The following is a 13,553-nucleotide window of genomic DNA, read 5'->3' on the forward strand; positions in this document are numbered from 1 at the left end:
AAAAAACCAAGATTATGATAACTTTTATTTAAGTATTTAAAAATCACAACGCACATCGCTATTAGCGATATATCACATCATTATTGAGAAAATAATGTATAATATTTGCTAAATAAAAAAATAATATGCCTTAGTTTTATCGAAGGCATTCTTTATAAAAAATGTAGGTATCGCATTCAAAGGAGGAGGTGTTTTGGTAACATAAAGCTCTGACTATGATATTATCATTATTTGTTAAAAAGGCTGTATATGACTGCATAGAAATACTTCACATATCTACAAAGTTATATTCCCATCTTTAAGAATTAATAGGTCGCATATTAAACTAGACAGTTAAAAATCGCTTATTTTATGTAAGTAAACTTAGCCTTGTTTCTATACTTTTCTTGAACGATAATTTAATTTGGTGTTGAGACATACGATTCGAAGAATTATTGAATGTAAACCTATTAGTTAAAAAACGTTATTTATTAATATTTACACTAAACACTAGAACTATGATCCTAATCTTCTTCGGCCATATAAAATCAAAGACAGAATAAAAGTTTTCCTTTGCCAACTTGCGATTCGTTTCTTTTTCATTTTTTCTTGCATTACTAAACTATCATATGGTTATCAGCCTTATAAACAAAAATATTTGCATTTACATAAAACATATTATTTGGTGCTGCGGTCACGATGGTACTAAGCCATTTGAGATGTTGTATAGATATTAAAGAATGGAGCATCTTTGCCTTCCTGCAGCCAATTTTCAGGAGAGAAGTTGTTATCTTTCTTCTCGACGATGTGGAATGTATAAGCGTGTCGGCTCTTGTCAGACTTATTGTGTGCACTCTTGTGTACAACGTTGCCGTGCAATAAGATGCAGGTACCTTTAAAGAAGAGTCATAGATAATATTATAATATGTTAGACTATTAGGTGAAAATTAAATTGAAGCCTTTACATGAAACAATACCTAAGGAAGATTAGATTCGATACAAATGTGAAAAAGAAAGTTTTGAAGCAGAGCAAATAACAAATAACTTTTATTTTCAAGAAATATCGATCAGTGGTTTCGGATTGAAATCCATGTGCCCCATACTCTAAAAATATGAAACTCAGACAAACAAACAATCAAAACTAATATTAAGTAAAAAGTGGCGTTATGCTTTTCCTTGTGATAATCATGTTTCAAACGGATAATTATACCTTTAGTAACTGCTACTGGTATAAAGCTTGACTGCGGGTATACTGGAGCCGGTTTATCGTACTCGAGAGTGTTGTTCTGCGTTTTAATTAATCGTCGATGCACTCCAGATTTGTGGGAGCCAGGTGCTATCCAAAGGCAACCGTTCTGGACGGTGGAATCTTGCAAGGCAATCCAGAAACCCAGGGGAGGCACCGGCTCCGTGTGTAGGTAGGTTATGTCTTGATGTGCTATTACTGAAATAGTATAAAATAAACCATTAATTTTGACTAAGTATCAACACAAACGCAACGAATGATGCGATTAAATATTTTTATACAAAAAATCTGTAAAGATTATTAAGTAGAAATCTTTTAAATGGCGTGTTGGTAGAAGCGAAAACATTCGGTTCTTTTTCATGTTAAATATTTAGTAATATGAAAATTTGCACCTCTTGACAATATCTATCTATCAGGGATAGGTAGAAGATAAGGATCATTGATGTATCATTTCATGTAGATATAAGGATCGTTCATGAGGAATTGCGAATCACAATTGCAGATGAAATTGCACGAACTAAATAAGTACCTAGTTAGATGAGGATTTCCAGCCCACACACTAATCATAGAAATTACTGTACTATTCTGCAAAAGGTTAGTAGGCAATTTGTGTGGGAGCTGAATAGTTTTAGTCGATTTAACTTGAGACGATGATTACCTACTTCGAAAGAACTGGGGTATGTAATAGTGCACCATCAATTGGCGAACTGATGAATACATATTATAAAATAATAATCTTACATATTCTTATAAATCTGGATTCTTTAAAACTATACGAGCTTGATTAATAAGTTGGTTACGCACCTTCTCCGCCCACACCAGGGTTCTTATAGATGTACATGCTTTGCACCACTGCTGGTTCCTTGAAGCCCAGTTCGCGACATACGGCCTTAACACGATCGCTATAGGTGTAGCATCTGAAGATTGGGTGCTGAAGATGGAGAGCATGGCCGACCTTAAATTTAACATTACATTATCCCTTAAAAAGTGACTTATTTTAAACTATATTAGAAAAAGCGGACGAAGACAAAGGAGACGTTTCTGCAATATGTTTTTCATAAATAAAAAAAGGAACGAGTGTTACCAATTACACATTTCAATTGCTAGACCTCAATTTTACTTTAATCCCACGCTTAAGAACCTGAAGGAGCAAATTAAGCATTTTTTCGCAGTAATTTGCCGTCGTTAGGTACTAAGATTTAGAACAGTCGCAACAAAAAAAAATAGATATTTAGTTCTTTTTACTTTGAAGAATGTCAAAAATACCGCCGCGGTGTGACTATCTCTATGAAAAAATTTCTTCATTATAATTTCGCTTCGTATGATTATAATAAGAACCACTCCTATCAGATTTCCTAGTTCCTACACACACATCTGTGTTATTTAATTAAATTAAACACGAGATATGCCCTGCAGAAAGCGCGGATTCTCTGTATATTATTTGAAAAATGACATCGCAGTTAATTTGTTGGTTATTGCTAAAATTAAATGCAGGAGTCATGTAATACAAGTAGGTAAAATTATTTTTACCTACATCATAATAACGAATTTATGAAAATTTAGTATTATATTCAACTCCATATTTTGTACTAAAATCTTAATAAGAAAACAGAAGGCTTATTTCTTACTTAATTTCTACATAGGAATGAGTATGATAGAGAAATATACAATGCAAACATTGGTTTGCTATTACAACTTACACAATAATACCCTATTTCTTTCTTACCTTATTAAGAGAAATACTGGGATCAACTTTTAATTCACCATTTTCTCCGAGAGCGTCGCTTTCGAAGAAGTACCTTATTTTATCGTTACTTTCCAAGAAATACGTGTCCTTATGTTCCTGAAAAGAGAAATTGTTTGTCAGAAATTATGCGAAAGTGCTTTAATATATCTGGATATTCTAAGATGTAAAATAATATATGGGTTTAAATAAATAATAATATAAACACAGTTGTTATATTTTCATAGAGTTTATTGTACCTATTCCAAAAGAGGACAATTTGTTAGTAGTACATAGCAAATATGTACTATTTCTAGGGATAATTTATTTTTAATATTCAAAGCAAAATCAAAAGCCACGGAGAGATCTTCCAGTTAGAATTAGTTGAATAAAGTCCAATCGTAGTTAGCGTAAGGCGTAAGGGCTTCTAGGAAGACTTTCACAGATATGGAATCATACAAAGTACGGAACAAATAAATATAGATTATTAATAACTAGCGGTCCGCCCCGGCTTCGCCCGTGGTACATGTTTACGTTTTCTCTACATAAGAACCATCCTCGTACTTCCAGGAATATAATAAAAAAAGAATTATCGAAATCGGTTCAGCCGTTCTCAAGTTATGCGCTTACCAACACATTTTGGGATTCATTTTTATATTATAGACTAGCGGTCCGCCCCGGCTTCGCCCGTGGTACATATTTACGTTTTCTCTACATAAAAACCATCCTCGTACTTCAAGGAATATAATAAAAAAAGAATTATCGAAATCGGTTTAGCCGTTCTCGAGTTATGCGCTTACCAACACATTTTGCGATTCATTTTTATATATAAAGATTTCACGTATTAAATAGATTCCGAAAAAAAAAACTATATTTCGCATATTCACCGATATACTTTAAGGACAATTAAATAATTTCTTTGCTTTAAATATCAAAACGATTCACCTATTGAAGTATTGACCAATATTACCAAGGTCCAAGGTTTTATTAATGTATCTAATTGAAAAACGTCCTATTTTTAATTCTGTTCAAACCAATTCAAATTGAAAACTAGGTTTTATATTTAATGTAATAACAAATCTTTTACTACATAATTGGAATTAATTTATTCTGTGTTATTATATTTTATTTAGATTTCATTGAATTTTAATTATTTTGCGGCGTCTTCCAGTAATGTATAATGTATATTATTAACCGTGTGTAAGTACATACGTGTGTATTTCATATAGTTTAATAATATACCTACATAATCCATTTTAAATGCGGCAATTATCGACTATGAAAGCTTTTAAAACTTAATTGATGTTGGTGGAATATTAATAAAAGCATATTAATGAATCTGTTTTCATATGCGTCCGTAAAATTTAAGTTAATTAGATTAATTATCTTCCAATTAAATTCGTATCGATGGCGATTTCAGGCGAAATCATTTCGTAGGTATATAAATCATGATACAAACAGCGTTTTAAAAAACCTTACTAATTGAATTAAGGCAATTTGGAATGGTTTATTAATAAGCCCATTAAATAATAAATGAAAATGTTGATTAGCTCATTAATATGAGATTTTATATTATGAAATTAAAATTCAATTTTTATCGTGTAATCCACTTAGTATGCTCCTTAGACGATGGAAATAAGATAAAATATGTAACAAAAAATGTTTATGTGAGGTCCTCGGTGAATTTTCCTATTTTATTATTTACACGGACTGCTGTATTTTATTACTAAAGTTTTCTATATTTTTAGTGTAGCCAAAACCAATAACATCATAGACTGGGTATTTAACATATTAAAATCGAAGCGAATCCATTAATCACAATTTATATGGCTCTAAAAGCTAGCGCGCAAGAGCAACTTTTGTCTCCGCAACTATTTTGTCTCTCCCATCAACTCTATGGGGAGTTGCGTCGCTACGTGCGCGCACTTTCTTACTTGCCCATAGAGTTGATGGGAGAGACAAAATAGATGCGGAGACAAAAGTAAGTTGCTCTTGCGCGCTAGCTCTAAGAGGCATTATGGACCAAATGATTTTGTTATATAAGTAAAAAAATTGGTATTTTCAAAAATATATATTATCATATAAGTGCGATTGATATACCTACAATAGACGGTGAAGTAACTATAATAATAAATATAATCTATATACATATGTATATAAAAATGAAACCCATTTTCCTTGGTCACGGCATCACGCGTGAACGGGTGGACCGATTTCGATAATTCTTTCTTTATTATATTCCTTGAAGTACGAGGATGGTTCTTATGTAGAGAAAACGTAAATATGTACCACGGGCGAAGCCGGGGCGTACCGCTAGTAATAATATATATTAATTAATAGTATACAAAACAAAATGTAAGTACCTACATTATAAATTTTCCGAATCCTATCTTGCTAATGCAAACAAAATATTATCATAAAATTACAACTATTTACAGTGATACATTTAAGATCATTTTTTATAGCAAGTACATCGATTCAGTATAATATGTTGAGTCTTAAATTACAAGTAAATATTTAGGATGACGATTTTCAATAGTGGGGATAGTATATCTGTTAACAACAGATATGTTGAAAATGAATAGTACCTGGTTATTGACCGTGGAGAAGACCGATTTGCGAGAATTTTCATCAATTTGTTGTGTTATTTCCAGGCCCGCTGCTACCAGCTCGTCGCATTCAGCCGGCTTCAGGAAATCCTCGAGCACGACGTACCCGTCTTGTTCTAACTGTAATAAAGAGATATTTCTTTTAGGAAATGTGTGAATAGTTATGTTACACGTTCACAGCAATAGAGCTGGATGGTATCTTCAGTTCTTCTCGTATATTTTTTAATACGAACAATTTTATCGAGTGTACTTTTAATATCTTTACCAAACGTACATCTATACTAATATTATAAAGAGGAAAAGTTTGTAAGTATGTATGTAAGTATGTATGTATGTATGGTTTTCACGCAAAAACTACTGGACCGATTTCAAAAATTCTTTCACCATTAGAAAGCTGCATCTTTACTGAGCAACATAGGCTATATTGCATTTTCAAAAAAATTAGAGATCCTTACCAAAAATGCAATAATGTAACCCAAGGTGTAAAAAAATCCTCAATAAAACTTCTGTCATCGCGTGCGCTGCGGAATCTATTGAAGATAGAACAAAAAAATGTTCTACGGTATTATAGAATGGATCAATATCTACAAGAAAGTCCGCGATACCATATGTCCATCTTCAGTAGTTATGTTACTACAACAACTTTTTTACGTTTTCAAAGTAAATAGAAGTGCCGACAGTAATCAAACCATGTTATCCATACACATATATTAATCCTTATCCCATTAAATGATGTTTTATTATAGACTGTTTCAATACCAGCAAAATACTTTTTAAATGAAAAGAATTGGATATTCCAATCAAAAGATATAACGAATTTTTAAAAGTGTCAATCTACAGAAAATAGTAGGTATACTGTTCGAGCAGGCCGTAGTGCGGGGGTCACGGAGGAATTCTACCAATATGCGTCTTGACGGAACACAGTGGGGTTTTGGTCGGTAGGAATCCGACATAACCCACGGCCCCTCCCCCGGAGGCCGTGGGTATCTATGAAAGATTTCCCCACTAAAACAAAAAAAAAGGCCTTAGTGCGGGACGGGGTAAAGGTGATTTTCATGTGATTAAAAATTAAACCTATAGTCCGACCTATAGTAGACTTTTCACTGTAACGATATCGCTATCTATGCGTGTGAAACCGCAGGGCATTGCTAGTAATATAATAACCACAAACAAAGTGTAAACAATATTTACATACCTATATAAACTCGTTTCAAATTATATATATTTTATCTATTAACAGATTTCTACCAAAACAATGCGACCATAAGATATATTATATAATATATGTTAAAAATTTGGGAGCCGCACTGAAATTGTTTACACATGGTCTAAGTTTAACTACCGCCCCCACGTGGTGACTATTTCTTTCGCCGTTATTTTTGTGCTTGTGTTCAATTGACGACGCGGGGACTTCAATTAATAGTTGGGAAGACACACTAAAATAAATAGCTATACTTTATCGCTGACCCTTAACCTAGTGGTTAGTATACGTTGATATGGAAACCTATCCATACGATGCTCTCTTAAAATGGGGTTAGTTCATGCAAAGCAAATTGCATGTTAATTGAGGATTATGTAGGTATCGTATACGGTGCGTTTTCACGATATTGCGTTTTTAATAAGACCGTTCCGTTTCAATGTTTTGCAATAAATTAATTTACGCTAGCACGAACTTCGCTTATAAAGTGGTGTTAACAGGAATAGCTTGTTGACCGCCCGCGCCGCTTCAGAGAGCGCGTTTGTTTAACGAAAAATATTGTACCGTGACATCGGTGATAGCCTTCACACTGTCAAATGCAAACACTGCATATTGAAGTTGAAAATAGCCTGGGTTTGTACAAACAAGCAGATATCAGCAGTGTTCAATACATCTAGTGTTGCAATCATTGCACCTAAAGATAGATTAGCGATAAAGTAGAGCAAATAGGCTAAACTCGATTGTTACATAAAGCATTTAATTATTTATTATTACATATGTATACTATCATGTAGACATACAGCATATTGTTTTAAATAGTTATTTTCGTTTTATAAACATTTTTCTTTGTGTTTTATATCAATAAAGAAGGACTCATCAAAATTAACGGGTAAGTAGGTAAGTAGTAAAGATGTAGGGATCAATACAAAGTTTTAAAAATAACTAAAATACTATCTAATACTATAGCTGTGCCCCGCGGTTTCACCCACATTGCTCCACTCCTGTTGGTCTTAGCGTGATGATATATAGCCTTCCTGAATAAATGGGCTATCTAACACCGAAAGAATTTTTCAAATCGGACCAGCCCCCCTAGTCAAGTGGCTTTCTGTTAGCGTAGCGTTCAATAGAATAGACTACGAATGTATGAGATTGACGTAACCTGTAGATACGTTTATCTACAGCCTACGTCAATAGCCGCGTCCAGACCGACCGAGCGCGGCTCGCGAGTCCCGCTCGCGAGCCAATAGTTCGGCCGGTGTGGACGGCGCTCGGGCTTCCTCGGGCGCACGTTGGCTCGGCCGAGCGCCGCTCAGCCCCGAGCCATGCGTTGTCGGTTTTTGGCGATGCTCAAAGGCGGCTCAGTCTGAGCTGCTCGCCCGGTGTGGATGGACATAACGACGCTCGCGAGCCAGAATCAAAAATGGATAAAGAAGACAGTATTCGCTTAATACAACTTTACGGAAGCTTCAAAATGTTATGGGATTCGAAAGATCCAGATCATTTAAATAAAAACAAGCGAGTTCCTGTTCCTTTAACAAACTGTAACCGTATTGGTTTCGGTTTTGGTACAATTTTTGAAGTAAAACTTCTTTAGGCGCGACTAGGGAGTAACTCAGATTTTTTTTCTGACGGAAGTAACGCTTACTATAGTCTGCGTAGTTTCCGCCATTTAAAAATAATAATTCTGATTGGTTGTAAGTATATGTCATATACTACACGCTTCTTGACTTATACGCCAGCTAGTGGCAAATATCATAATCAATTAGGATTATTTATTTTCAAATTTTCAAACGGATCAATTGTGAATAGCAAAGTGAATGAAAAATTCAACAGTTTTAAAAACATTATTTTAAATTGCAAAATTTTTTGAAAATCTCTAAATATACTTGTTTATTTATTACTTTTAAAATAAGTAAATTAAAAATAAAAATAAACATGTTGCGGATTATAATCAATCTATTTTAAATATTGCTGAAGACAAAGTAGTATCCATAGCAACAGATATGTATATAGGTTGTCATTCAGTTGAACAAGAAGCATATTATGTACGCCAACAATTTCATAAAATGTCAGTTATTGATACAGGAGGATCGCCTTATGAAATCATATTAGTTCTTAACAAATTTTACATTATTACAACCAATATTGATGTATCTGATGGCTTAGCCAACGGTTGTGTTGGAAAGTTAGTGTATATTGAACGTGATGACAGTGATAACATCATACGCTTATGGCTTGAGTTTCCTGGTAAGATAGGAAAGAAAATTAGGAAAAAAGCTGCCCATCATATTCAAACTCTAAACATTAGTAGAACAGCAGTCCCAATTTTACGAAGATCGTCATCTGTACCAATGAATAGAAATAAGACAATATTTGCAAAGAGAAATCACTTTCCATTAGTATCTGCTTGTGCGCTTACAATACATAAGTCTCAAGGTGGTACTTTTGATCAAATCGTTTATGAATACAATAAAAGTCACAGTCAGCAGCTGTTATATGTAGCATTATCACGAGTAACTGATATAAATGGATTGTTCATTGTCTCAAACACCGATGACAACAAATTTTATCATGGAAGAAAGCGTCCAGGGGGAATAGTTGATTTACAGTGTGAATTTGAAAGACTTTCAAATTCTCGCCTAATAACACAACAGGAAGAATTATATAACCTTGTAAATGAGAGTAACATTACACTATTTTCCTTCAACTGCCAAAGTTTACGTGCTCATGTTTCTGATCTGAATGATAAAGTATTAAAAAGGTCCACATTGCTGTTATTTTCCGAAACTTGGATGAAAAATGACGAACAAATTCTTATTGAAAATTTTTATTGCGTTACCCAATACAAACGACCCAACTCAACTGCTGGTGGAGTAGCTGTATATCATTCATCTACAGATACACTGAACAATGTAACACCAATTCAAAATATTTCACCAACTATATTATCACAAATTTCCGATGAGGTTTCACAAATTGGTGACATCGCCTTGGTTCGATGTGTTAATACGAATGACCAACCTGTGATTATCGTTGTTATTTATATTTCTACAAATACTAGCCTGACAAATATCATAAAATTTATTCATCAGCAATTACTTCACTTCACAATTGAAGGTTCTCGACTTTTAAATAGTAATTATCATGAATTACCGATGATTCTAACTGGAGATTTTAATGTTAATTTTCGCTCTCAGGAATCTCAGCCGTTAATTGATTTTTTAGAAGAAAAATTTGATTTATCTATGAATACTTCTCGACTTCATTCAACAACGCGTTTCGGTACAACGATAGATGCTGTATTTTCAAGAAAAGTAGCAAATTTAGAGAGTAAAATTTATGTTTCACATTATAGTTACCACAAACCTATAATTTCGTACGTAAGAAATTATGATGACATTCAATTACCTGTTTCGAATGAATAATATTAATATAACATTTAAATAATCTTTGTAAAGCACATGAATAATAAATATAATTAAATTATAATATAATATTTATTTATTTAAGTTAATATTTAATCATTTCAGTGATATATGTCGTCAACGCCAAAGAAGTTTTACTTCAATCGCGCGTAAAGGTTACACGCACACACTTTTTTAATCCAGATTTTTTGTTTCTTTTTTCTTTTTTTCATGATATATCCAGACAACACAAGCGCCGCAGCAGCTAATAGAACGTGGTTTTCCATCGTTATACGGAGATAAACTGAATGCTCAAACCGGCTCACCTTGGCTCGCGAGCGCGGCTCGGAACTTTTCACAAATAGCTCTGGTGCCACGGCTCGCGAGCAGGAAGTCTGAGCGCGGCTCGCGAGCCGCGCTCAGCCGGTCTGGACGCGGCTAATCTCATACATTCGTAGTCTTTTCTATTGAACGCTACGCTAACAGAAAGCCACTTGACTAGGGGGGCTGTAGTTCCTGACTTTAGCGCGTTCAAACAAACAAATAAACTCTTCAGCCTTATAAATTATAATATTAGTATAGATGAGTATTGGGTTACACTACATTATGAAATAAATTTGATCTAAATACACTATTTTATAATATAAGTATAATCGGTATCGCTCTATAACTCGGTCAACGTATGAGATTTAAATTGGTTTTATTAAAATTCAACTGAGTGGTTTCTAGGAACATAACATTGAGGGGGTATTGAGGTAATTAATTATGCGCGACTATATTTTGTGAAAAAGTAAATACTGTAAGGTCCTCTTTCGTTTGATTGTTGATGTATCTATATATCTACCTACAGTCCGGGGGTGTAATTTTTTTGCAGATAATATAAGATGCGTAAGAATTATCTAATGGTATCTCGAATTGCTTTAGTTAATTTGGATATTATTAACAGTCATATTATTAGTCAGATTGACAAACATCTCTACCTGCTACCTACCTAGGTAGCTTATACCTAGGTAGGTATAAGCTCATAAAGTAAACATTAACTCAGAACAGTATGAATAGACCTCGCCTACAGTTTTGGCGGCAATTTCAGTTTCCTTTTCAACATAAAATTTTTGGCAGACCTTTCAAAATAATAATATGTATATCGAGCTCTTGGAAATTCTATATAACTCTAGAAGATAATCTACAAAATAAGAGTAGAATAAAATAATGTTATCACTACATAGTATAAAACAAAGTCGCTTTCTCTGTCCCTATGTCCCTATGTCCTTATGTATGCTTAAATCTTTAAAACTACGCAACGGATTTTGATTTTTTTGTAATAGATAGAGTGATTCAAGAGGAAGGTTTTAGTATATAATTTATTAGGTTTTAGACAAAGCGGGCGAAGCCGCGGGCGGTAAGCTAGTTTAGTATAATTGGTTATGAAGGTCTCGGGACCGCTTAACGATAGAAAAATTATTTTTAAAACTGTATTCTTTCTTACAAGACTTTGTTTGATTTTTAGATACTTACATATCATTATAATGATTAACAAAGATAAACAAATAATAATTTACGTTTATTGTAAAGATTGTGCCCTTCACAACACAATCTAGTTACACATTGGCAAACAGTCGCTATTGCTACACACATGTGAAATCAATTTGCTTTAGAAACAAAGAATTCTATAAATACTGATATAATTTGCGAACACTCTTTCGAGTTCAGGGAAGGTGCGTAATGCAAATATGACGTGTTTCTACCAAAATGTAAGAAATGCGGATGTGTGTATATTTAGATCACTGTGTATGGGATAGATGCTCGGGGAGATGTCATACTTTGATTGTGAATAAAGCTCTTTTATCTTATAAACAATGGCACTATTTTCTTATAATCTATACAAGTTTCTTATAATCATTCGATAATAATACTTAATGCTGAATATAATCAGAATAATACGACACTTAAAAACCGGATTGGAAGTAGTTAGTTAGTTAATTAAAAATAGATAACAATGTTAACTATGAAATTGACAATGCTCAGTGATAATGTGATTATTTGAGCAACCAAGTTGCTAGTGCTTGGGGGTTGTAATAGATACAAAGTAGTTGTAATAAAATTCTATGTAAATACTACAGGGAAAATCCTGAATAGGTGCGTGTTTTGTATAACAAACGTGCGTTATCATCTACATACATACTAACGATTTTTAGGGTTCCGTGCCAAAATGGTAAAAAAACACTATTACAGAGACTTCACTGTCTGTCTGTCTATCTGTCTGTCCGTCTGACACCAGGCAGGCGTCTCATGAACTGGGATAATTAGAAAGTTGAAAATTTAAGAGAATAATAATATGTTATTTTACTGACGCTATAAAAACAATTAATACAGTAAAAATAATAACTATTGACACAGAATATCTATGCTATTGTTAACGACATTACGTATCTTTATAGATAGGTAAGTATATTCACTTTAAAAATAAATTATTTAATGAAAATAAAACAAAATGCTTAAGAAATTGCTCTATGCTCTTATTTTGGTTCTATATTGATATTATCAGTACAAAAATTTCGCTACGCTTAATTGACATTCATCTTTGTATCAGTGACACCTATTTTAAAATTTAATGATAAAAATCCAGTAGAGGGCAGTTAAACAAACAATAAACGAAATGTATTTTATAATGATTAAATTAATATCACTTAAAATATCATGCGAAATCGAACTACAAAATATAATAAGCAGTTTAACAACAGAAGACACACATTTATAAAATTGTGTAAAAATATTAGACGATCGTAACAAAATATGCCGTACAAGGTTAGGTGATATCGATAAATAAATATCTATAATCAGCAGTCGCAAACGCATATTCAACTTAATAAAAAAGTCACTTACCTGATTCCTAATTGACTCGTGCATCGTGACAGCGTGTACATACAAGGGAACAAATATTATTATACGCACAAACTGAGGTGGCGATATCGAAACGACCGTTGGAGACGTATGAAGCTAAAGACTAGTTTACAGAACAGCTTTCCACAACGTGGGTCACGCGCCCGATGACGCGGCACCGCGGGATTCTTTGTGCTATATCCGTGACATTGGAAATATCATTTTCAACCGTAAGCATTTGATATTGAGTTTCAAGTTCAGTGTCGTTGCTATTGGACACATATGGAACTGAGTAATCAGCAAATGTATATATCAATACAACACCAATGTATGAGTGTTACGATATTATAAGAAAGCAGTCGACCACCCGATTCCCCAAAAATATTAGTCAGTATTAAAAATGCGAAGATGACGCTTTATTATTAATTATTATGGGTGTAAAAGCATATTTACGCAGTCACAAGTATTCAATGTGTTTTTATGAAATTTTTCAAATTATTTATATTTGGTGTTT

The 13,553-nt window shown here is 33.4% G+C and overlaps 1 protein-coding gene across 1 annotated transcript; it reads right to left on the minus strand.

The window, feature by feature from the left end:
• Positions 1-308: 308 nt before the first annotated feature.
• On the minus strand, positions 309-13,176 carry Phyhd1 (Phytanoyl-CoA dioxygenase domain containing 1). The gene is made up of 6 exons (XM_089715097.1): positions 13,043-13,176; positions 5,537-5,677; positions 2,952-3,068; positions 2,030-2,180; positions 1,190-1,423; positions 309-872 (listed from the first exon to the last, which is right to left on the minus strand). The coding sequence occupies exons 1-6, from the start codon at positions 13,064-13,066 to the stop codon at positions 685-687; spliced, it is 855 nt and encodes a 284-aa protein (XP_089571223.1). The 5' UTR covers positions 13,067-13,176; the 3' UTR covers positions 309-684.
• Positions 13,177-13,553: the final 377 nt, after the last annotated feature.

This window comes from Colias philodice, chromosome 1, assembly GCF_061535455.1.
Source record: "Colias philodice isolate Cphi_HAF_F1 chromosome 1, ilColPhil1 Martin Lab GWU primary, whole genome shotgun sequence".
Taxonomy (NCBI): Eukaryota; Metazoa; Arthropoda; class Insecta; order Lepidoptera; family Pieridae; genus Colias; species Colias philodice.

Bases quoted from the DNA above. Each gene is read 5' to 3' on its own strand.
- Phyhd1 (XM_089715097.1), bottom strand. From the start codon at position 13,066: ATGCACGAGTCAATTAGGAATCAG. The intron at 2,181-2,951 runs GTAAGAAAGAAA...GTTAAATTTAAG, and splicing joins CCAGTATTTCTCTTAATAAG to GTCGGCCATGCTCTCCATCT. The intron at 1,424-2,029 runs GTGCGTAACCAA...ATACTATTTCAG, and splicing joins CCCTGGTGTGGGCGGAGAAG to TAATAGCACATCAAGACATA.